General features: G+C 52.7%; 1 protein-coding gene across 1 annotated transcript; it reads right to left on the reverse strand.

Moving 5' to 3' along the window:
• Window positions 1-1818: 1818 nt before the first annotated feature.
• Window positions 1819-14054, reverse strand: MYLK2 (myosin light chain kinase 2). Its single transcript, XM_029221051.1, has 12 exons — window positions 14003-14054; window positions 13051-13525; window positions 11739-12040; window positions 10077-10182; window positions 9420-9513; window positions 7121-7230; window positions 6898-7039; window positions 4045-4115; window positions 3795-3923; window positions 3158-3310; window positions 2844-2976; window positions 1819-1899 (listed from the first exon to the last, which is right to left on the reverse strand). The coding sequence occupies exons 1-12, from the start codon at window positions 14052-14054 to the stop codon at window positions 1819-1821; spliced, it is 1848 nt and encodes a 615-aa protein (XP_029076884.1).
• Between the last annotated feature and the right edge of the window lie 10274 nt (window positions 14055-24328).

A 24328-nucleotide genomic window follows, 5' to 3' on the forward strand; every position in this document is an offset into this window, starting at 1 on the left:
AATCCTGGCTCTGCCATTGACTAGCTGTGTGACCCTGAGCACATGGCTTAGCCTCCCTGAGGCTTGGCTGCCCCATCGGAGAAACGGACATAACATTGCCCACCGTGCAGGATCACTGGAAGCAGAGTCACGTGAACACGCAGAGCTGGGCCAGGGCTGCACCCTGCAAGCACTCAGTGCACGTGAGCTGTTGTTCCTGCCATTCCTGCTGGAACCAATAAGCCCCCAGCAGGCAGACCAGCTGCCCCACTTAAGCCAGTCCCACTTCTGAGTCAGCTGTCCTCACAGCCAGAAAGGCTGTACCCTATTGGGGTTAAACTCTCTTGCCCTCTGGGCTGCCCCCTCCAGCAGATGGAGCCCCTCCCCTGCCTTGCAGGCCTGGGGTGAGGCGGGCTGGGGCCCATAGGAGGGACCGGAGAACAGCTGTCTCCCCCAGGCCTCCTGGAGGACCCCCACCACTGCAGGCCCAAACCTCTGGCTCCACCTGGAGACTCTGCTTTCTGCTTACACCTTGTTCGGTGAGAAGCGGAGTGGGCTTGCGGGCAGAGCCTTGCTATGGGAGGTAGAAGAGTCCAGTTCAAGCCCCAGCTTCTGACTTGTTGAAAGGCCTTCAAGTTCCTTCCCCTCTCTAAGCCTCAGTTTCCCCCTCTGTAAAAGAGGAATAATAATAATATCTACCTCATGACCTCATAAATGAGTTAATAGACATACAAGCACTTAAATAGAGCCTGACACACAGTAATGTCACCCCTAAATGTTGGCTGGTGCTGTGCGCTCCCTCTCACAGATGAGCAAACTGAGGCACAAAGCGGGCTGCCACTTGCCTAGATCACACACTGGGTAGTCTGGCTCCTGAGGCTGCTAAAGTGCCTGGCCCGCAGCAGTGTTCCGTGAACGGTGGCCAGCTGAGACCTCACCCGGGTGCACACACACTGTGAAAGGAGGCCACTTCCAACCTGTACATTTACTTACAAGGCACAAGCTGAGAGCAGGTTGGGGGCTGCCGACGGCCTTCCCACGCCTCCTGGGCCTGCTGACGCCATCATCCGAGGCCGTGGGTGACCCTTGGAATGGGGGCCGGAGTGGCTGGGTTGGGCCGGCTTGGCCTTCAGGAAAGCTCGGGGGTGGTCTCCCCTGTCCTCCAGGCCTCTCCCCTCCCCCTCCACCAGGCCCGGGCTGGGTGTCCTCTCTCTCACACAGAGTTCCTGTGTGTTGGTGGTCGCAAGGAAGGTGGGCGGGGGCCGGGCCAGACCAGATGGTGTGTCAGGCCTTATCTGCTGGGAGTGGGGAGGCGGGTGGGGGCATGGAGGTCCTCCTTCACAAAGCCTGCTCTGTCTCCCCTGGCAGCTGCGCCTTAGGAATCGCCGTCTGCCTTCCTGCCCCACCAAGGACCTCCCACCCCCAACTGCGGAAACCCCATATGCCAGGAGCCCCAGCCCTCCTGCTCTAGCTAGGAGCAAGCCCAGGCCAGGGATGCCCCAGGTGAGGCCAAGCAGGGGTCACCAGAGCAGCAGTTCCAAGAAGGTGAGCCGGGCGGCGTCTCAGCAGGGCCCGTGGCATCTGGGCTGTGGCTGATGGGCTGGAGCCCTGTCTGGGGAGGCATTAGCAGGATGGGGTCAGGCCATATCCGAGGCAGCTCACGTCGGGGAAGCAGTCACTGCGCGGGGGCATGGGAGCCCCGAGCCTCCCAGCCTGGTGCAGCCTTGTCCTGGCCAGTCAGCCCCGGCAATCTGGCCCGTCTGCTCCGGCCTTCTGGGCTGTGTGGCCTCAGCCCCGGCCACTGTGCGGCTGCGTCCAGGCCTCAGCTGCTCCTGGGGCTCAGACCCCCAGAGCCATCAGTGACCCTGAGCTGCTGATCTTCTTGAAGCGGTTGGCAGCACTGACAGCAATGAAGTTTTTCTGAGAGATGAGGGAGAAGGGTCCCAGTCAGCAGCAGAGCAGGGGGAAAGCTGTAGGACAGCTGAGTGTCTCCCAAGGTCACCTTCATTCCAGGAGGGCTCCATGCCAGGGAGGGCGCAGTGCCCAAAATGGCCGCAGGGGGCGCCATGACACTGCAGCCTCCAGGACTCCCTCCTTCATTCAACCTGAGTACCCCTCTGCTCAAGGCAGTACAGTGGTTCCTATTTCACTCCAAGTAAAAACCCCTCATCATGGCCGAGTCCCTCCACGCCCTGCCTCCCGATCCTCTTGGACATCTCCCTTACCCCTTGCTTCTTCCACTCCAGCCGTGCTGGCTTCCTACCTGTTCCTCACACTTGACCACCATGCTTCTGCCTCAGGGCCTTTGCACCAGCTGTTCCCTCTGCCTGGCACACTCCTCCCCCCATACCAGCCTGGCTCAGCCCTCACCTCCTTCAGGTTTTTGTTCACATGTTCCTTCTCAGTGTGCCCTCCCTGGCCACCCTACTAAGAAGTGCAGCCTCTCCCCAGAACTCCTGACCATCCTTATTTTTTTCTAGAGCCCTTCCTTAACTCCTTTTAGCAACTCTCCATCCTCTACCAAAAGCAAGTCCACAAAGCCTGAAATCCTTGTCTCTTTGTCCACTGCTGTATCCCCAGTGCCTAGAGGTAGTATATGCTCAAGAAATATTTGTGAAATGAGGGGAGGAAGCCTGTGATGGGTTCAGAGACCTTTTCCTGAGCCCGAGCCACAAATGGACACCCCTCCCTACGGTGGAGATGGGTGGGTGGAGGGCCACTACCCAGGGCAGTAGCCAGCCCAGGACAAGAAGAGAAAAGCCAATTCTGTTTTCCAGACCGAACTGGCTGACACAGGGCTAGTGGGGCCAGGACTCTTCCTGCCCTGTATCCCCCGCTCCGCCCCACCCTCAGTTCTGTGGTACCTTCCAGCGCCTCTTCATGAGGTATTTCTTAAGCAAGATCTGGGACTTGAGGCGTCGGTTACAGCGCTTGGCTTTCTCTGCCAGATTGTTGAGCCAGGGGTGGGCGAGGCACTGGGCAGCATTCATCCGGGCTCTGGGGGGGGGGGGGCAGTGCGGTAAGGGTGGGTGGCAGGCCAGGGAGGCACCACCCCACTGGCCTCCTGGCCCAGTTCCCGCCCAGCTGGCACACACACACACACACACACACACACACACACACACACACACACACTGGGCTTGCACACACGGGGTTCGTGTCCTGGGGTGAGCCTCACCTCTGGTCCTTGACGATGAGGTTGGAGACAAAGTCTTTGGCCTCGTCTGACACGGCCTCAAAGGTCTCCTCATCAAAGTACCAGTTGCCCGATAGAACGTTGTTCAGGGTCTCGGTGTCGTCATCTCCCAGGAAGGGGGAGAGGCCACTCAGCCTAGAGGGAGGGGTTGGCAGGGAGCAGGGAGGTGAGATTGGGTCAGGGATGGGGACAGAGCCTAGGAAGCAGCACCATGCACTGAAAAGACCCCCAGCATCTCATATGGGACAGACCTGGGTTTGAATCTGGCTGGGTGACCTTGGGCAAGTCACTTCCCCTCTCTGAGCCTCACTCTTCTCACCTGTAAAATGGGCATAATCATCCCAGCTTCCCAGGGTTAGAGTGAAGAAGAGGAATGATGAGTGCACTGGGTCATCGAAGCTCTGCTGCCCAGAGCCCTGGGCTGGGACACTATGCCTTTGGGGGCCTTGGTTTCTCCATCTATAAAATGGGTACAGAGTTCCCTTTCCTGGTTCACCCTAGCACGCCCAATGCCCCACAAACCCCTGACTGAGGGAGTGGGGAGGTGGAAGCAATCTAGGCCTCAGCTGCCCACCCATGTGCCCCAACCCCATAAACAACAGGCACCCTCAGGACTCACAGCATGTAGGTGATGACCCCCAGGCTCCACATGTCTGTCTTATCAGAGATTTGGTCATAATTCACCACTTCAGGTGACAGGAATTCTGGGGTCCCAAAATTCACTTTCAGCTTCTCGTTGGGGTTATACCTGGAGGTGAGGCCAAGAGCTCAGAGCACAACTCCCAGGCCATTCCCAGACACCCTCCAACCTTCCCCCAGCCCTGCCCACCTCGAGGCTGGCCCTGCCATGCCACCCACCCAGGTGGTACCTCCGTGCCAGGCCGAAGTCAATGATCTTCACCAAATGGCCCGTGGTGTTGACACACAGGATGTTCTCTGGCTGAGGAGAAAGGGGTGGCCTGGATTGACCTCTGACCTGGCTCACCCTCCCTCCCCGCCCAGGTCCATCCAAGTCCCAGGCTCCCGGGACTAGAGGCCCAGGCTGCCAGAGTGGACAGCCCATCAGAGACCCTCAGACCTGCCTGCTCCAGGCAAAGAGGAGGATCCTGACGCCCGAGAGGGGCTCTTCCAGGGCAGGAACCACCTTCTCCAGGCCTCCTTGCTCCCCACCCTCAGCGTCTAACAAAGCGCCCAGCAGACACTCAACCAAGGCTCCCAGAAATCCTGTGCCCCAAGCACAGGTGAATATGTGAGTCACATGCAAAGCTAGTCCCTCCCACTCTGGGCCTCCATTTCCTCTTCATGTAACACAAGGACAGAGGACTAATCTGAGGTTGCAGGGCAGAAACATTGTAAGTAGTTAGCAATGGTTAAAAGGCAGATTTTGCACAAAAACCCTGATTTTCAGCACCTCCTGAAACACTGGAAGCCCCAGCCGCATGGCTACACATGGCTGGGAGGGAGTTGCCCCTGAGCCCTGTGATGGGCAGAAGTCCTCCACTCCCCCGGGGCCTCCACCTCATTTAATGGGGTTCTGTTCTTCGTCTGGGCTTTGTGTGCATCTGACTTGAGGCCCCAAATGATAGGTTTTCTGAAGGTCCTTTCACACTGCTGCACTCATTCAGAGCAGGATGCTAGTGACTTCAGCAGCCCAACCCAGTGCTCCCCGAAACAGGGAAAGGAAAGAAAGTCCCCAGGACACAATTGGTAGAGGAAATGAGACAGATTCAGACCTCCTTTTGGAGGACAGGGGACTTCCTGAAAAGCCCTGCAGCCAGAGCCCTGGGAAGTGCCTTCGGGCTACGGTTCACCCAAGTTACTTGACGTGAAACCCTTTATTGATGAAAAACTTACTGCTTTCCTGAAAAAAAACACACTTTAGGATACAGAGACTTAAGGTTGACCTTCTTCCCAGGACACTGCATTTTAATTGGAGACCCTGCCCTACCCCAAAGAAAATGGCTTTCACGGGAGAAGGGCAGGCTCCGATGCCACCACGCAGGCACCCACTCTGTCCAGAAACTCAGGAGTCACCCACACTCCTTCCTTTCCCTCTGTCCTCCCCCATCCAAACCATCAGAAACCCGGCTGGCTCTATTTTCAGAATGCATCCATCATCTGACCACTTCCCATCCCTCCCCCACTGCCACTGGTTCCAGCCCCATCATCTCTCTCCTGGCTTATTATGACCGCCTCCTAAATGCCCTGCTGCCACGGTGGCCCCACTGAAACTCATCTCTTTACCCTCCTCGCTTCCTCGCTTGTCAGTGGGGATGATAACAGCACACCTGACCCAATGGGCTGTCACACACTCTGAACACACCCTGAGCAGCTCTGACCCCTAGTAAGCACGGTGGAGGTGTTAGCCCACAGCAGCGGGAGCATCTCCTGCTTTGGACCTCGAACGCTCCAGCCCTTGCCTGCTTCTCCAGTTACACCTTGTATGTTTCCCCATTACTCTCACGTACTTTTTCATAACACTTTTAATGGTTTAAAATGATCTATTCATTGGGTTATTACTGTATGAATGTCTGTTTCCCCCACTGACCTGTAGGCTCCATGGGACAGGGGCGCGTCCTCATCATCTTGATGGCAACGCCCATGCCCAGCACTGTGCACAGGGGCAGGCACTTGGTACATATCTACCAAGTGAATGAATGAAAGGACCATCCACTTTGCTAACCCACATCAGTGTTCAGAATTCATCTTCTCCACTAGCCTTGCCACTGATCCCACGAACATTAACACCTGCCATAAGGATGGGGCTACCCACTACTCATGGGGCTCCTGCCCACTCCACGCCACGGCCATGTCTCTCAGCTCCAGACAGCCACTGCCAGCTGATCAGAGGTGGTGGGATGCGTAAAATCCATTTGCTCTCCCTGAACTGCTACATGCAGGGTACTAATGAGCAAGGTCAGAAGAGAGACATAATCTTTCACTACACATTTCGTTAGCACCTGCCACGTGCGTGTTGCTGCACTGACACTATACTTACTGATGTGTTTTTCTGACTCCCCTTCTAGAATGTAAGCTCCATGAGGGCAGGCGTTTTTATCTATTTTGTTCACCACTGGATCTCCACCACCTAGAACACTGCCTGGCATCTAGTAGGCCCTCAACAGATATTTTTGGAATAAATGAACAAACATTCGCAGTGCCTGTCAGAGGCCTGCACTGAGGCAGGCGCTTTTGCAACGCTTATCAGCAAGTTTCACGTGTGAGACACTGAGTGTGGGGCAAGAGACCCTTTCAGCAAGTACTTAGTACCAGACTAGGAGCTCCTGAGAGCTGGGACCAAGTTTTTTTTGCTCTCTGATGTGTCCCCTGGCTCCTGGTACTTACTAAATGCTCGATAAACCCTTTTTTTTTTTTTTTTTTTTTGTGGTACGCAGGCCTCTCACTGTTGTGGCCTCTCCCGTTGCGGAGCACAGGCTCTGGACGCGCAGGCTCAGCGGCCATGGCTCACGGGCCCAGCCGCTCCGCGGCATGTGGGATCTTCCTGGACCGGGGCACGAACCTGCGTCCCCTGCATCGGCAGGCGGAATCTCAACCACTGCGCCACCAGGGAAGCCCTCAATACACCCTTTTTGTATCTACAGATGGAAGGCTGGATGGAGGAGGAGGAGGGGCTGGGGGATGGAGGGATGGCTGGCTGCGACGCTGGTCTCAGGTGGTTGGAGGCCGCTCCCGACCCCTCCCGGGAGCCCCCCCCCCAGTACCTTGAGGTCCAGGTGCAGAACCCTCATCTTGTGCATAAAGAGGATCCCGTCGCAGATCTGCCGGACAAACACCATGGTGTCCACCTCAGTCAGCTGGTAGTCCTCGTCCACAATCCTCTCGAAGAGCTCGCCGCCCTCGATGCTGTGTGCACAGACCCCTCTGCAGGCTTGCTTCAGGGCCCACTGCCCCCTCCCCAGGCCCCACCCCACTGACGGCACTCACTACTCCATGAAGAGGACGATCTCGTGCAAGGTCTCAATGGCTGCATAGAGCTGGATCAGGTTGCGGTGGTTCAGCTGGTTCATAACCTCGATCTCAAGCATCACCATTTCCTGGGGACCAGGGGAGTCAGGGGTACCATCCGAGCATCATTACTCCCTACCCTCCACCCTCCACTCCTTCGCCCTTGACCAGACCTTTTGGGCCTTGCCTGGACCACTGCCCACCTCCTCCTCGCTGGTCTCCTCGCCTCCCACCTCTCCCCACCCTCAAGCCTGTGTCCTCACCACACAGTCACTCCTGCTGGGACACCTTTCCTTTGCTGGTTCTTCTCTTCCCCCTGGCTGAATAGTGGGCTCCATCCTCCCTGCTCAGCACTACCCGCTCTATACTCTCCACCCAGGTGTTCTCCTCAAGTACCAGGACTTGAAATTCCATCCAAATGTGATTGATTTCCAAATCCATATCTCCACCCCCGAGTGCTCCTTTAAACTCCAGACACCAATCTCTCCAACTGCCTACCTTCCCTCCCCTTTAATGTCTGACTAACAGGTATCTCAAATCTCTCATGTCCAAAATTAAACTCTTGATACCACCCCTTCCCCACAATTGAGTTGCCCCCAGCTTGCCCATCAGCAAAAGACCATCACTCTTCACCTGGGTGTGCAGGACAAAAAGTTAGGAGCTTTCCCAGATTCCTGTCTTATTCTCACTTCCTCACACCCTTCATCCAACCCATCAGTAAATCCTTTGACTCTACCCTTAAGCTAGATTACAAATCCAATAATTTCTCACCTCCCCCATCACTACCTTCCTAGTCTCAGCTGCCATTATTTGTCACTTTCAGAAAGTTTGCAAACCAGTGGTCACATCTGTGAAATCAACAATGGTAGGAATATTTACACCAGGGAAATTGGCAAATGCTACAGATCAGGTCTCTTCCCGGAACTATGCCCCCAGAGCATTGGATCACTACCTGGACTGCTCCGTTTTTCCCGTTATTCCATTCCTTGGTTGGTATCTCACCTTCCATGCCACTTCCTCAGAGAGGCCTAACCTCACTTGATCCTATCTGAACAGCCCCCATCGACCCTGTGCCTACTTGGCTTTACTTTTCTTCCTAACACTTCTCAGTTCCTGACACCATGCTTTTTGTTTTACTTTGGTTTTAGCCATCTGTCCCTGCTCTCTAGCACGTCAGAACTTGTTTACTACCATTTTCCTAGCACCTGGCAAATTGAACAGCACAGAAAAAGTGCCCAATAATTAATTAATCAACAGCTGACTCCAATTAATTTACACAGTACATATGTCTTGAGCATCTATGCTGAGCCAGGTCCATGATAGAGGCCTTGGACCCAGCAGTCAATAACATGGATCCAGGCCCCGTCAAGTGGAAGTGACAGAGAAAGACAGAGTCGCATAGAAAATCCATGCTGTTCATATGTGCTCAGAGCCACGGTGAGGAATTCAGGGCTGCAGCACTGCCTCCGGAGCTGCTTCTCCTGCTTCTCCAGGCTTCTGCTGTCTCTGCTCCCCTGGCCTTGACCTTGACTCAAGCGTTTCCAGCAGGTACCTGCCGTTTCTGGCCCTCAGGCCTTTCTCTCCACAGTCGTCTCTGTTTGAAACTCTCTCCCCTGCCTTCCCCACTGGAAAACAGCTCCTCCTTCTTCAAAGTCTTCATTCAGGAGAAGCTTCCCTGAACCCACAGGTGAGTCAGGAGCCTCCTTTGTGACCCCCCCACCCCCACCCCCCACCCTAGCTTTCCTGAATTACAGCTCCCACCATGCCAGCCTGCTAGGTCACCATCACCTCCTCACACACCCGACTCCCTCACTCCACATGAGCCTCTGCCTCATTCATTCAGCCATTCATTCACTCCTTGAACAAACACTGCTCTGAAGCGGGCCTGGCCTGGGTGTTAGAGGCAGAGCCCTTGAGGCCTGTTTACCCTGGTGCTCTCTGAGGGCAGGGATCAACTGACTTCCCTCTGAGACCTCCAGCACCAGCACAGGGCCTGGCCCAGAGCCTGCGCTTATCGGCAGTTATTGACTCGAACCGAACAGAGGGCGTGAAGGGGGTAAGTCCCCAGGATAAATTCACTAACCGCGGGGTCAAGTTTATGGTCAGGGGCATCAGGCCCCTGTGGCAGGGCTACCTGTCTGTCTGTCTATCTGTGTGATATCTTCAGTGCATTAAACTTCGTACACCAGGCCCCTGGTGCAGATGGGTGGGTGGAGGGAGGTGAGAGGCACCCACTCCAAGGATCCCTCCCCCTCCCACACAGCCAGACCCCCACTACCTTGTCTTTGGGTGTCTGTTTCTTGATGACCTTGGCGGCTAACTTGAGGCCTGTGGCTTTCTCTGTGCAGGTACAGACTGCTCCAAACTTGCCACTGGAGAGAGAAGAGGCTGGGAATGAGGGAGTTCTAAGGGCCATGGGGTGAGGGGCTGTGCTCTGTTCCCTGTGAGATGGGGGCGCACATCCCAGCCAGCTCCGATTCCCTCCAGAAACTGTGAGCTCTGCTGCAGGGACAATGGCTGAACCACATAGACCTCAGGCCCAGGAAGGGTAGGCTCATCAAAGGATGGCCGCTGATGTGCAGCTCGCAGACTGTGGCAGGGAGGGGCCCTGGGCCCTGGGGGAGGGCACCTTCAGGACTTTTAACAAAGCAGGAGTCGCCTTGAGCGGGTCAGTGTGGTGCCTGCAACTGAGACAGGCAGGAAAATAGTATATGCTTCCTATGGGAGACACTGAATGACCAGTGGTGTGTTTGTGTGACAGTGACACACCAGCCATGTGACAGGCTGCACACAAGTGTGACCATGTGGAACCAATTTTGTCCACATGGCTCATGTCCAGTCGGAGTGTCTGGGCCTCTCATGGGGAAGATGTAAGGCCTTGGGGGCTCGATGCTTTCCTGCTGGTGGGCTAGGGGCTTGAGGCCCCAGCTCTCACCCGCCCAGTGCCTCCTTGGAGTTCAGGCTGAACTGACTGTTGATGTTCCCAGTCCTCAGCTCCACGATGCGGTGGGGGAACGGGGCCGGGGGTGGCGGGCAATCATCTGTAGAGCAGAGCAAAGCCATCACAGTCAGTGCCGGGGCTGCTGAGGACCCACCCTGGCACCACACCCTCCTGCCTGGCCTGAGCCCCATCCAGGGAAGTTCAGCGAGTGATACCTGGGGGACAGCTGGCTCCAGGATAGGGGCTAGGGGCCTAGTTTCCAATTTCAGCCCTGCTACCAACACACACCCTCCTTGGGAGGCCTCTGCCTCTGTCAGAGGGGGGCTCAGCTTCTCCCGGCACAACAGTGGGGACAGCTGATTGGACTTCTCGGACTCTCCCACATTATAAGGTATGAAGACTCCATCCCAAGCTATCTGCATTTCCATTAAAGAAAAAAAAAAAAAGGCATCTATAATGGTGGAGTGCCCGATAGGGGTTACTATGTCTGTTGCGGTAGGGGATGGGACCTGCCTACCATCCCCTCTAATAACACTGCAAGCTCTCACCAGTTGTGGAATGGGTGTCCTACCTGGACCTGGCCCAGAGGCAGAGTTGGGGGTGGGGTGGGGTGGGGGTGGGCCAGGGATGGAGATGTTGGTAGGGAGAGGCTGCCACCTAGTGACATCATGGGGAACAGCATGGGGACAGGCTGAGTCATGGGGAATGGAAACCTCTTTATAAATAGCAAGAGGCCGCAGGGAAGCCGGTGATAAATCAGGCGGCCCTTGGAGGTTGTTCAGGTCCGTCACTCGAGGATGTGATTGCAGGGTGGAGTGGGCCCGGAGGTCTGGGCCGCTGCTCAGGGGAGGAGGCAGGGCTCCTGGCTGCCGCCCAGCCGCCTAGGCCCTCCCACCCTGTCTGGGTGGCACTGTGCCGCTCACCAGGCAGGTTGGCGGGTCTCCCAGGGCACCTCAGCCTGGAGAAGGGGGGTTGTCAGGACACTCTGGGCTCTCCTGACCCCATCTCAACCCACCCCCAGCCCTGCCACACTCCTGCCCAGGCCCTTTTCCTATTCACCTGCTCGCCAAGCTCACTCATGCTCAGTGGCTCCCTGCTGCCCGCTGAATAAACCGTCGTCACTTAAGGCCATTCCACAGTCCTGCCCCATCTCACGTGCCCAGCTACCTTGGTCACCCTCCCCCCACCACACACACACCTGTGCTCTTCAGCTCAAGAACCCTCTATGGCTCCCAGGAGCCTCCCCACCCACCCAGGATGCAGTTTAACTACCAAAGCCCGGCACTTGAACCCTTCTACAGATTGACTTCAAATCCCACTGTCCAGAGAATTGGTGTTGCTCCAATAACGTGCCTGATTTTTTTTTTAAAGCCCCATTTTAGTCAAAGTAGAAGAAAGTAAAAAGTGAGCTCTGGAGTCAGGCTGTCCTGACAGGTTCATATCCTGTTCTAGCTATGGGTTTGGGGTGCCCCACTTCCCTTTTTTTAGCCCTCGTTTCCCCATCTCTCAAAGGGGACCAGGAACTCGTACTTCCTGGGGTTGGGTGACAGATGGATCAGGCTGGATGAGGCAGCTCAGAGGGGTTGAGTCCTCTAAGTGGGGAGACATGGGGAGCCCGCTCCCTCTTACCTCAGCCCCAGGGCAGCCCCGGCCTACCCAAAATCTGGAAGCAGTCCTCCTCCCTGGCTGTGGGACTGAGGGCCTGTCCCACCTCCGATCTCTCCGAGGGAACAGCCTGGAACTCGATCCCCCTCGAGGTGTCCCCTTGCACTTCAGCCTGGCCAGCCTGGCCTGGAACCTTCTCTTCTGTTTCCTTCTGGCTGCCTTCCGGGAGGTTCTTCTCTCCTTCTGCTACCTTGGCTGGCTCAGGATCCGTGGGGCCTGGGGTCACGGGCACCCCTTCAAAGATGAGTTCTGATGCCTCATCTGGGGGCTTCTCAGCCAGCGGCTTCTCAGGGCTATAGAAGTGAGAACACAGAGGTGACGCCCTCAGCAGCCACAGCCCTGCCAGCAGGTAGGTCTCCCAGAGCCCCATCTGCAATCTGGAGCTAATACGACCCCACCCCCACCCCACACGCGTGGGGTGATGCATCTGAATTCACTTCATACAAAATCAAGGGATGTTAACAATACCATAAATGTCTATGGGTTTTTCTTTCCTGGCCACGCCACATGGCATGCGAGATCTTAGTTCCCCGACCAGGGATTAATCTGTGCCCCCTGCAGTGGACGCGCAGAGCCCTAACCACTGGACCAACAGGGAATTCCCATGTCTGTGTTGTTATCTTGAGTATCAATGCACTAATAGATCATTAATAACTGTTAACAGGATTGTTGATTTGGTTAATCATTATGTGGCAACAATTAGGAAGGTTATGTAGCTCTTGATTCATAAAACTGTGGTGATGCAATTGATAATGTATTAATGATATTAATTTATATTACCACATAATTCAAACTGATATGGTAAGTGTTATTATTGTGGCTTACTATAAATACATCCTTAATAACCTCATTAATACTACTGGCATTCAGGTAAGGATAACGGATTGCACCATGAGACTGGTGCTATAGTATGGTTCTAAGAGTATTGGTAATGATCTATCAGTCTGGTTATTAGTCATCTTTCCATATTATACCAATAATTCTATTAAGCAGACGGGTTATCTTTTCCTCCTGACATCTCAGTCCTGCCCTTGGTGAGACCCAAGTTCATGGGGTAAGGGGAACTCTGGACTCCAGATGCCTGGAGAAGAGGTCTTTGAGGCCCTCTCCTGCCTGACATTCCAGGCTTCTGTGAACTATCACAAAATCCTGGTTTCTGCAGGGAGACAAAGTGGTCAGGCCGATGCCCAGGACAGAGGGAGGTGAACATCAGAACTACCCCGTCTAGCACTAAGTGTGATGACGGTGCCCAAGACAGAGGAACTGCAGGGCCCCTCCCCGCTCCCGGCCAGGGGCCATTCACCTCGAGATGGCGGCAGGGCAGCTGGGGCTGTGCAGAAAGGCGGGTGAGCCCCTCCTGGCTGCTGCTTGGCCCTCTGCTGCCTTCTTGTGCAGCTTGGGTTCTCCGAGGTCCTGGCTGCCTGGGGTCCCCTGCTTGGCCTCGGGCTTCTTGACACTGACCTCGGCTGTCGCGGTCTCCTGGGGCAGGGCGGCCGGCTGCCCAGCACTGCCCTCCGCAGGCCCCCCACCCAGGTGTCCTTCTCCCTTGGGGTCCTGGCTGCTGGTTGAGGGTTGGGCCAAGGCACTACCCCCTTTCTCTGGGGCTGGGGCTTCAGCATCTTTCTTCATGGTGGGTGGATGAGGTTCTTCCTTTGGGTCTGGGGGACCAATTTCTTTCTCTGGGTCTAGGGGACCAAGTTCTTTCTCTGGGTTTGGGGGATCAGGGTCTTTCTCTGCAGCTGGGGGTCCTTCACCTGCTGCACCTTTAGGTGCCTTGTCTGCAAAGGAGGTGAAACACCAGTCAGGATCCACCCTCCTACACCTCCTTCCCCAGCTAGGCTGGCCGGAGACCAGCTCCAGGCCCAGGTCCCCACCCAGGCCACAATTTGCAAGGGCTTGTCCCACTGAGCCTCTGGGGCCACTCCATGGGCTCTAGAGATGGGCTGCCAAGACCTCGGCGGCCCTGTGTAGGAGGCTCTGGTCTCCTGCTGGGCCTTGATGCCCCTGCCATCCCTCGCCCTGAGTGTTCAGGCGCCAACAATGGGGACTTCATGTTTTCCCAGTCTCTCTGGGGAAGGCTTCATGTTGGCCCTTGATCCAGCCCCACTGTACCAGAGATAACCCTGATCTCTTGGTCCTCCATGCACCATAAAGGAGGCCTCAGGCACAGAATTCCCCCTGAGGAACAGGCCCAACTCTGGATTCAAACACCCCTTCCCAAGCTCCTCCCTCCATCTCCTGCCCCAGCTTGGCACCTGTTGATGGGCTCTGGATTCCCAGTTCCACTGCTCCGTTTTCTGTCGCCATGAGGTAGGGAGGCGTGTGCTTCTGCTTGTCTAACTCAAGTCTTTCTAGCTGCAGAAAGAAGAGAAAGGTGTGTCGGACTGCAGGATTCCTCCTCCTGTCTGGCTGAGAGGAGGCCAGGGCCAGCTGACTGAGGGGAGAGAGGCACCTGGAGCAGAGAGAGGCAATCTGGTGTCTGTCTGTCTCGCAGCGGCTGCCCAGGAGCAGTCCTGGGGCAGTTGTAAGGGATTGGGCCGGGTGGGCAGAGGCGGAGGCAGGGGCACAGGCAGGGAGGCGGGGGCGGAGGAGAGGATCTCTTACACCAGGGGCCATGCAGCTCAGACTGCCACCACCTGTCACTCTTGGCCCCCATTCAGAGGACACAGCATTCTTCCCATGAACTGACTGGGGGGAGAGTGGTGTTGGAACAAGCAGGAAGAGAAAGAGGGAGGGGGCACCTGGGGCCCTGGGGGAGCAGCCTTCTCCCAGGCTTTGCCTGGTATCTCTGGCTTAGACAAGATGTGGGGGGGCTTGAAGAAGAGGGGCTCTCAGGCAGGGCTGAAGGGCAAGACTATGCCCAGGCCAGGCTCTGGCTCTGCCTGCATCTCCTGGGGTTCCCCGGAGCCTGGTTAGAACCACACAGGCCCACAGGTAATCACCCTGACCCCAGCGCCCAGCTCGGTGTCCACAAGCCCTGCTCCTGGCCTCTGGATCTGCTTGGAGCATCTTTGGTCTCGGGGCACTTGCTCAACACGCCCATGGGCCTGAAAGCGCTTTCTTTTGACAATGTCTTCTTCCTGGCCCCCTGGGGAGACGGAGGCTGCCCCAAGCAGCTGCCCCAAGATGGTCAGTGCTCTCACGCCCCTCCCCTGAGCTGATCCATGGCCCGCCTGGAAGGATCCTAGGAGGATCCTAGGATCCTCCACCACAATGGTGACCCAGGGGCCACTCCAGCCTGAGGTGTTCAAGTAGAGATAGGATGCAGAGAGGTATGATCCAAAGGGCCTTCCATTACCCAGGGGCTATCTGCCCAGAGCCTTTCTCTGTGGGGTGCTTGAGAACTAGCCCCAAGCTGAGTGCATTGGAAATAGATCTGGAGTGGATGTCTGGGTTCAGGTCCTGACTGTGGTGACCCATCCAGTCACTCCAACCCCACTCCACGGTCCAGCTCCTCTAATTATCAAATGGAGAAATCAACTCCTGCCCCCTGTTGAGAGGAGTGGGGAAATGGCTTGAGAATGCAGCACATCTGAACAGTGCAAAATTGTGTAACTGTAAAAAATATGGAGGAAGCTGTGAATGAACTGACATGAAGCAACCTACAAAGTGGGAGCAGAAAAAGCAAGATGCAGAATAGCATGTAGATGATGCTATCATTTGTGCAAAAGGGGTTAAGATTTATAATAGAGAACATAATATATCTAATATATAAAATTTCCCTTTACACACATAAGGGTTTCTTTGGCAGAATAAGAAACTGGGGACCAGAGGTGGGAGAAAGATATCGCTGCATACCTTTTTACTTTTTTATTTGAACCCAAAACTATGTGAACAGATTACTGTTCAAAATGAGTGATGTTTTCTTAAGTGAGCAAATACTCGGGTTGTCTGTCCAAGGCTAGCAAAAACCAGAGTGGGAGCCCCTTCCGCAGTCTTGCTGCCTTGTGTCTGCCTGTCCTCCTCTTCTGACCTGGCCCTCCTCTCTTCCATTTCTCTCCTTCAGCATCTAGTTGACAGCCTGCCTCTTATAGGAAGCAAAAATAATAATGCCTATACAGTACTCATCACACGTGCAGGGCCTCTAAGTGCTCCTGTGTAGGTTCACTCACGTGATCTTCAGAACAACCGGATGAGGTAGATACGATTACAGATGGGGAAACTGAAGCTCAGAGAGGTTAAGTAACTGACCCAGGGCCATCGGGCTTGTAAGGGACTGAGCGGGGATCTGAACCCAGGCTCTCTGAAAGGAGGGGAGCTCCCATTTTTTGAGTGCCTCCTATTATTAGCTTTATCCGTATTGTCTTAAAACATCATCTTGATAATAACTCTGTGAGGAGATTTCATCCCATTTTCTAGATGAAGACAGGAGGATCAAAAGAGTAACTTGCCAAAAGTCACTCCACAAGGAAGAGAGTTGGGCCAGAAATGTGCTTCTTTACAGCCCCAAAGTCTTCTTTCTTGCCTAAAATTTCCCAGCCTGTGTCTCACCCCATCTCCCTGCTGGGTACTGGCTTTATGGGTCTCATAGCATTCTGAAGGTTGAAATGCTTCCTGCCTGTGCCTATGATCTGGAACCCCAGTCTTCTGTTTGGTTGTCCCCACAGGACATTCTGGTTTAGCTTGAAATGTTGGACCCCCTCTTCTGAGCTCCTTCAGCTCCAGGCTGATCTCACCGTTGCCACTGTCCGGGAGCCCTTCGAGGGCAGGGGCTGTTATGATGCTCACGTGTCCCCAGCACAAAGTGTCCTTGCCAATCAGTGTCCGATGAATATCCAACTGACTAGCAAGGCTCTGGACCGGGTTCTACCGTGATGGCCCTTGCTGATGTCCTCTCGCTGACTGTGGTTATCAGTACTGATCATTTATTGAGTGAGTGCCCATGAAGGGCCACTAAGGGCTCTGCCAAGGGTTTTGCCCAGCTCACTGGATCTTCACAAAGGACTCTAGGGGCCAAGTTCTAGACCATGTTAAAGATTCGGAAAAGCTCGATGCTGAGAGAGGGTAAGAGGCTTGTCCCTAGAGTCACACAGCTATTGAATAACTTCAAACTACCCAGATTCATATCCAGAGCCACCTCCCAATGAGACCAAAATCCAGGCTGGGACAATATAAGGGGTTTTAATTGCTGCACTTGTTACTGTTATGACTCCCAAATAATAACTAGCATTTCTTGAACTCTCATTAAATGGACCAGGCCCCATCCTCACACTCCATACTTACCACAGTCCTGCTGAGCAGTGGTTGAGGAACTCTGACAGTGAAGCTCTCAGACTAATGACCGTGAGGCTTGGGCAAATGCTTTCTCTAGTCTCCTCATCTGTAGGACGAGCACCTTCTTCACAGGGGGAGATATGTAAAGCATTTAGAACAGTGCATGGGTACTCAGTGAGTGCTGTATAAATGTCAGCTATATCATCCCCATTTCACAGATATGAAAGGAAAACTGAGTCACAGGGCAAAGTCACAGAGTTGGGTTTGAACCATCTGACACAATGCTCAGCTCATAACTACTTTGCCCCCCTGCTCTCTCCCGGAATGGCTGGGAGCATTTAGTGAGAACATGTATGTAGAGTGCTTGGCACGGTACCTGCAGCACTGTGTGTGAGGTCTCCATAATGTGGACACCCAGAGGGCTCAGCTGTCCCTGCAGGCTACTCCACAGTCCCTCACGCTGAGATGAGAGCCTGGCCTGGTTCCGGATCCACAGGATTACCTGCAGCTTACTTGCCCGCCCGCTGGGGCTGAGCTTAGCTCAGCCAGCTGCTCCCTGGGAGTCCCCAAGCTTCTTCTCAGAGCTCCCTTGGAGGTGCGGGGTGGGGGGAGGGGGGCACAGGGAAACCTCCCCCGCCCAGCTGGGGGCTGCCAGAGCCCCTGCCCACCCTTAAGGAGGGGCTTTCCCGCCCTGCACCAGCTGTGCAGCCACCCTCCTTGCCTCTACAGGGGCAGGGCAGGAAGTGGGACAGTGCCAGGACCAATTAAACCCGCCAGGGGAATTAAGGTCAGCAGGATGCAATTATGCCTGTTGGATTTAACAAGTTGAGAGGGAAGGTTTCTCCAGCCAGAGTTCACGGCTCCTTAGGCCTCTTGCCCTGGAAGGCTCTGCATTCCAGAAGCCTGGGCTCCCAGGCTCACCCATCCCTGGGAGAATTCCTGGGGCGTGGAGGGGTTAACTCCACTCGGGCACTGCTTCCCTGGCTCCTGGAGGAAACAGACCCAGCCAAGAGGCTTTAAAAGGACCGGCTCAGAGGAGACATTTCCTGGCCTGACCCTCTCCCTGCTCGGCTCTGATGGAAAATCCAAGGAGTTGAGCAATGACCTTTCTGACTCCAAAGAAAGCAGCCAACTCCCCTCACGACTTTCCCTCCAGTCCTGATATGGGAGCCACTCAGGGCTGCTTTCTCCTGCTCTCTCCCACCTTGGGCCCCTGAGCCTGGGGCTTTGGCAGTACCAGCCCCCGGGGAAGCCCTGGTAAGGCTGCTGTCCTTAGTGCGTACCCTGTCCTTCCCTCCAAGGCTGGTAAGCAGAGATGTATGGACATTCTGTGTGGCCAATTGGATGTAGATTTCTCTGGAAGTTCGAATGACACTGTTCCAGCCCAGGATTTGTAGAGTTTTATCGCTAAGATTATTACTCAGTGCTCTACTCTGTGGCAAGGAATAAACTGGTCACTTTGGGGACACAGAGATGAAACTGGGGAAAAGCTACAGAATCACCATGCAGTGCATTTTAGGTGAAAAAAGACTGTAAAATCATTCATGAAGTGGGTCCTTTTTTGTTGCTAAAAATATTTGTAGAGAAAATATCTGGAGGCATATATATGTATACACACACACACACACACACACATACAGGTGTGGGAGTAGAGATGATTTTGATGCTTTGTCTGGATTTTGCAAATTTTTTTGAAATGACTATTTGTAACTGTTAGGAGATAAATATTAATTCAAGACATAGTAATATGGATACAGATTTCTACAATTCAAGACAGAAAATAAGAGCTACATATGAGATATGAAACACTGTAGGGTCTCATAGGCAGTCTTTGGGACTGATGATCAGGGGTGACTTCTCAGCTGAAGGCATGGCTGCAGCAGGCTTTCTCAGTGCCTAGGCCCCAGAGTTTAAAATGAAGCCTCCTGCAAGTGGGGCCCCAGGAATCTGTCCTTATAACCAGCATTTCAGGTGGTTTTCATGCACACCCCAAATCTGAGAACCCACGAGTCAGAGGGCCAGCTTTGAGGCAGTCCTGAGGCAGCTGGCAGGGTACTTCCAGGACACATATCCTTCTAGTCTGGGCTGTGTTCTCAACCCTGATGCACGTGGGAAATGTCTAGAGAGTTTTCACAACTTCTGAAGTCTGAGCCGCTCCTGGGCTCAGATCATTAAATCAGCGCATTTGGAGTGGGGTCCAGAAAGTTATTTTTCAAACCTGCCCAGAAGATTCTGATGTGCAGTCAGCGTTGAGAGCCACTGCCCTGAGGTTCTCCCAGGGCAGGAACTTCACCTGTTTCCCTGGAATGCACCTGCAAGTTAAGGTAAAGTGGAGCACATGGCAGGTGTCCCCTTCTGACTTGTATTGACTGTGTGTATTGTCCCAGTACCTGGGGCCCTGGGGATCAGGTGCCGGCTCAGAACAGACAGGGACCAAGTCAGTAGACCTCATATCCCAAGGACCTAGTACAAAAAGTGGTGCTTCTGATGTTAATAATAACAGCTGCTAGTATTTACTGTGCGTTTACCATGCGCCAGGCAAAGATATTAACTCCTTTAATCTTTATAGCAACATTATGAGGCAGACACTATTATCAGTCCCGTTTCCAAAAGGAAAGTGAGGCACAGAGGAGTAACTTGCCCAAGGTTTCAAAGGTAGGATTCCAGTGGGACCAGAATTTACACCCAACCCATCAAGCTCAGAGCCCTCACTCTTGATTACTATTCCATACCACAAAGTAAATGCCTGCTGAAAAATGAATTCATGGGTGAGTGAAGAATACTTAGATTATGTCACAACTTGGTAGCCCCAGGGCCTGACATTCAGTAGGTGCTCTGTAAATGTTGAAGAATAAACGTTCCTACTTTGGTAGGGTCCTGGGACAATGAGAAACCAAGACTGGCCCCTCCTTCACTCTTTCTCCCTCTCCTCCATCGCAGCCCAACTTCTCTGCAGCATAAACAGCGAAGCCAAAAATAGCCATCTAATGACGTCAGAGGAACAAGGTCATCTGAAAATTGCCCATGGCCACTGGACACCTCCCTATAGGATCAAGTAGCAGGAGGGTACCCCAGGATGGTGCAGCTGTTCCAAGAACAGGAAACGTCCCAGGAGCAGACTTGGAAGCACCACCTCATGAAGGCAGGGCCCGTGGGGGCAGGGGACAAACGCAAACACAGAAAGAAGCAAAACCGAAGTGCAGAGTGCAGACCCTGGAGAGGAGAGTAACTGGAGTTTATCTGCACTAGAAGTCACTCCCAGCACACGATCCTAGGAAATGGCTCAAAAAGGGGGGAATGCATGTTCTATCCTGCTAGGCTTCCTGGCCTCCATTGTGCTATTTATAACACTTCAGGCTCGTCTGCAGAACTGGGTTACCATATAAGCCAGGGGGTGTATGGCAAGCTCTGAGAGGCTGCTGGGAGAAGAGGGCCCTGTCTGGGATGGTGAGGAGGGTCCAAACAAAGGATGAGGAATGGGCCGGGGCAAAGCACTTCTGGCTGCAGTCACTTGGCACTGTGACCACCTCGGCTATCATTCAGGCCTGCCGAGGCTTGTGACTTAATAATTGACTGACAGCTGCCACATCCCTGATAGGAACGCAAGCATCCGGCAAGGACCCAGACGGCTGCTGGGTGAAACTGAGGAGAGAGAACCTGCTCCCAGCCTCTGGGAAGCGTAGCTGGAGGTTCCCACAGAAATGTCAAGAGTTCAATGAGGGCTACAGCCCAAACTTGCTCCAAAGTCCTGAGTTGTTGGCCCTGGTGGGTGACGGAAACAATCTCTTCTTCACCCATGGGGCTCTTTGATCAAGTGTCACTCAATTCCCAAAAGAGCTAGGCCCTATCCTCCAGGAGCTCCTAAGAATGTCCATCCATCCTCTCAAGGGATGCAACCGGCGTGGTGGAAAGGGCACTTGAGGGCACAGACTTGGGTCCAAATTCTGACTCTGCCACTTACCAGCAGTGTGACTTTGGGAAAGTAACTTAAACTCTGAGCCTCAGTTTCCTCATCTGTCATATGACTTGTTGGAAGGACATATGGAAAAGCATTCTTCCTTCCATCTTTATTTTGGTAATAGAGTCTTGGCTGAGGAGATAAACACTTACTCAACAAATTCAGCAGCTCTCCTGGGTAACACGAACAGGCTGCATAAATGTGACTCCCCAGGGAGCTCTTGCCCTCCACAGGGCTCTAGTTTGGCCTGCGTGCTGAGGCTCACAGGAGAGAACAGCTGCAGGCTCCCTGGTCCATAGATAGGGACCTTTGAGTTGAGAGACCTGTTCTCCACCAGGACATCTCCTGACACAGTGGTCCTCACACTTGGGGGTGCATCACAGACCCCTGCAGGGCTTGTTAAAACACATTGCTGGGCCCCAGGTCCATGGTGTCTGATTCAAGAGGTCTGGAGAATTTGCATTTCTAGTCCCAGTGATGCTGATCTTCTGGTCTGCAGGACACTCTGAGGACCACCGCCCTAGAGAAAAGTCCCCCAGCCCAAGTTGCTGAGCTTCCTAGTCTGCCAATTCCTACCCATTTTCCTGGGTCCTCTGGGTAGGAGGAGTGTTTTGGTATGTATGTGAGGAAAACACAAACACTCAGACCCAGTAGTGGTCAGTACAGCTAATGTTTCAAGGAGAGGGAGAGGCTCAAAAAGTTGTTTAGTGAAGGTGGGCAGATACTGACAGCCCCTCCCAACTCCTACCTGCCTGCCGTGTTGCTTCGCATATTAGTTTTCTATTATGCGAAGTGGTAACAAATTACCACAAGAGAGAGAAAACAGCTAATGTGCAAATAAGAATCAGGGAGGCTACAGTGTAGACATCAACCTCCAGCCCAGTAAGAATGAGATTTCTAAAAGCTCAACTCAAATCCCTCGCCTCTCTTGCTTGCACCAACTCCCACGAGCCTCCTTCCTGAGGAGCGTCCCTGCTCCTCTCGCTGATGGCTGACTAGCAGCTGCTGGCCCTGTCTTGTCAGTTTGTTAGCTTTGGATAAACAGCAGGGGCTTCTGGCAACCCCTGATGACACACACCCACTGACAATTAATATAGTGAATATACGACTCAAGCAGGATCACACTGAGTCACGGTGGCCAACAAGGATGAATAACTGCCCAATGTGACAGTCACCATGGCTGCCAAGACTTGCTTTTGGGTCATTTTAAAGCTAGGAGCAAATTCTCATCCATGGAGCCAGAGGAAAGATCCTTTCTAGAAACATCATTTTAAACTTCTAAGATAAAGAAATTGAGACTCACAAAATGCAACTGACATGCTCAAGCTACTCTCCCAATCCCCAATCTAGGGTTCATTCCACTAAATAATTTTGTGCCCCTCAGAACCCTGTGACAATTATCTCAAATCAACCCAAGTCCTTTTGACCACAAACATTATAAAAACTGAACTGCAGCAGAGAGAAACAGAAGAGCTGCAAGGTAAGATGACATCCTTAAAATGCCAACAATTAAAGAATGGATACTAGCAACCTTACATCTTGGAAAAGCCAAGGATGGGAGGGACTTCCTTGCCGTAGTCTGTTAGAATTCACTGAGCATTCTGTGCTGCTTTTAAGTTCCAAGGTCAAGAGAAACATCAGAAAATATGTGCGTGTGTCAAAGGACATTATTCAGAGATTAGTCCCCTGGAGCGATCTGGGCTAGATTTCTGCTTCCAGAACCCTTGGAAAGTCCTCCTCAACGAGCTAGCACACTGGCCTCCAACATACTTCACTGACGTTCAAATGGAAATCTAGGAGCAGGGAGCTTGCTAGAGGTACCCTCTTGCAGTGACTGAGCAGCTGACTATAGAAAAATATAACTGTTAAAGTAGGGCTAATGTGGTTAGAACAAATTGCATAGAAAAAGAATCTGAAAATATTCAAGCTGGAAAGAGCCTTATTTATCTTTCTAATTCAATCTCCTCTTTGACGATGTGGAAACTGAGGTCCAGAAAAGGGGAGTGCCTTGCTAAAGGTCACCCCGTGTGCCAGTGCCAGGAAGGAGATTATATTTCCTGCCTCTACTCTTCCCAAAAGACACATCACAGCTCAGCTAGAGTTAAGAAAGACAAAGGGCATTCCCTTTCAAATGTGGTCTGAAGGCTTTGAGACATCAATCTACTGTGTAAGCCTGTCTTAAGATGTAGAATTCCAAGACTTTAACATAACTAGACTTCTCTCCAGAAAGGCTTTGCTAAATGCCAATAAACTTTTCGCTGGGCACCAATCCTAGTAACATTGACATTATGTCAGCCAAAAGGAGGTTTCCAATTTGCAAATGCGTATGCCAGGATGATGTCATTAACTACGCTTTTGGGAGGGAATTATATTTTCTTTTAATACTTTAATTACAAATATTGACTAAGTGGTTTGAAACAACCATTTAAAGTTTAGAGACAGACATAATACATTAGGGGGACAAAGAAATCTGTCTTATAAATAGCCTAGGAAAATCCTTTGCAAAACAAACATTTTCAATGGGGAGAAACAAACTCTGGACGATGGAACAGTATGCTGCTATTAAAATTGGTATTTACAGAGTATGCAGTAATATAGGAAAAATATTTGAGCTACTACTCTAAGTTTAAAAAAAAGCAAAATACAAAAAATATATATACATAAACAGAAAACCCCTACAATGTAGAAAAACAGACTAAAGTTCTATATAAGAAAATATCATACAGAGAAACACCAGTGTTCAAGGTGGGTGATGGGACCACATATTTTTTTCTCCTTCCTCCTATTACCAGGTATTTTCTGAATTGTATATAATTAACAATAAATCCCAATTTTATAAACAAAAACATTGCAAAACCCTGTTGAGATTTTCGTATAGAGCAAATTCAAAGTCACTTTCTAGTCCCTTAGTCTGTGTAAGAGAGTGTGCCTGTACGCCGTGAGTAGAGGATGTCAGTGCCAGGCCAGAGATTTTTCATCGTTCCTTACCACCAAGCTTGACAATGCTGCCCTAAACTGCTTTTCAAATTACAATTTACAACCACTGACTATTTAGTATTTGACCCACTGAAAAATACCTCTCCCACCCTTGCTCCTGAAAGAAGCCCTGAGAATACCATCAGTGCCGAAATAAGCTAGGCAACAATTCTTAACCCGTTCACACACCTGCCTGTGAGGTTCTGGGATACCAGTCCCATGGGTTTTGGCAGATCACGCAGGCCAGGTTTTTACTTCCCTTCTGTTTAATAAAATTTTAAGAAAAAGAGAGAAGGCAGTTGATGCCTTCAGGTTAGGCTTAGTCTGGTGAAATAATTCCTGATAAAACCTAGTATTTCCCTAAGCTCCTCCACCTATGGTTTCTCCAAGGACAATGTTAGCATTTGTGAAGCCCTTTCAGGAAGCTGATACC

Source organism: Monodon monoceros, unplaced genomic scaffold, assembly GCF_005190385.1.
Source record: "Monodon monoceros isolate NGI ecotype Baffin Bay Population unplaced genomic scaffold, NGI_Narwhal_1 Super_Scaffold_13, whole genome shotgun sequence".
Classification (NCBI taxonomy): domain Eukaryota; kingdom Metazoa; phylum Chordata; class Mammalia; order Artiodactyla; family Monodontidae; genus Monodon; species Monodon monoceros.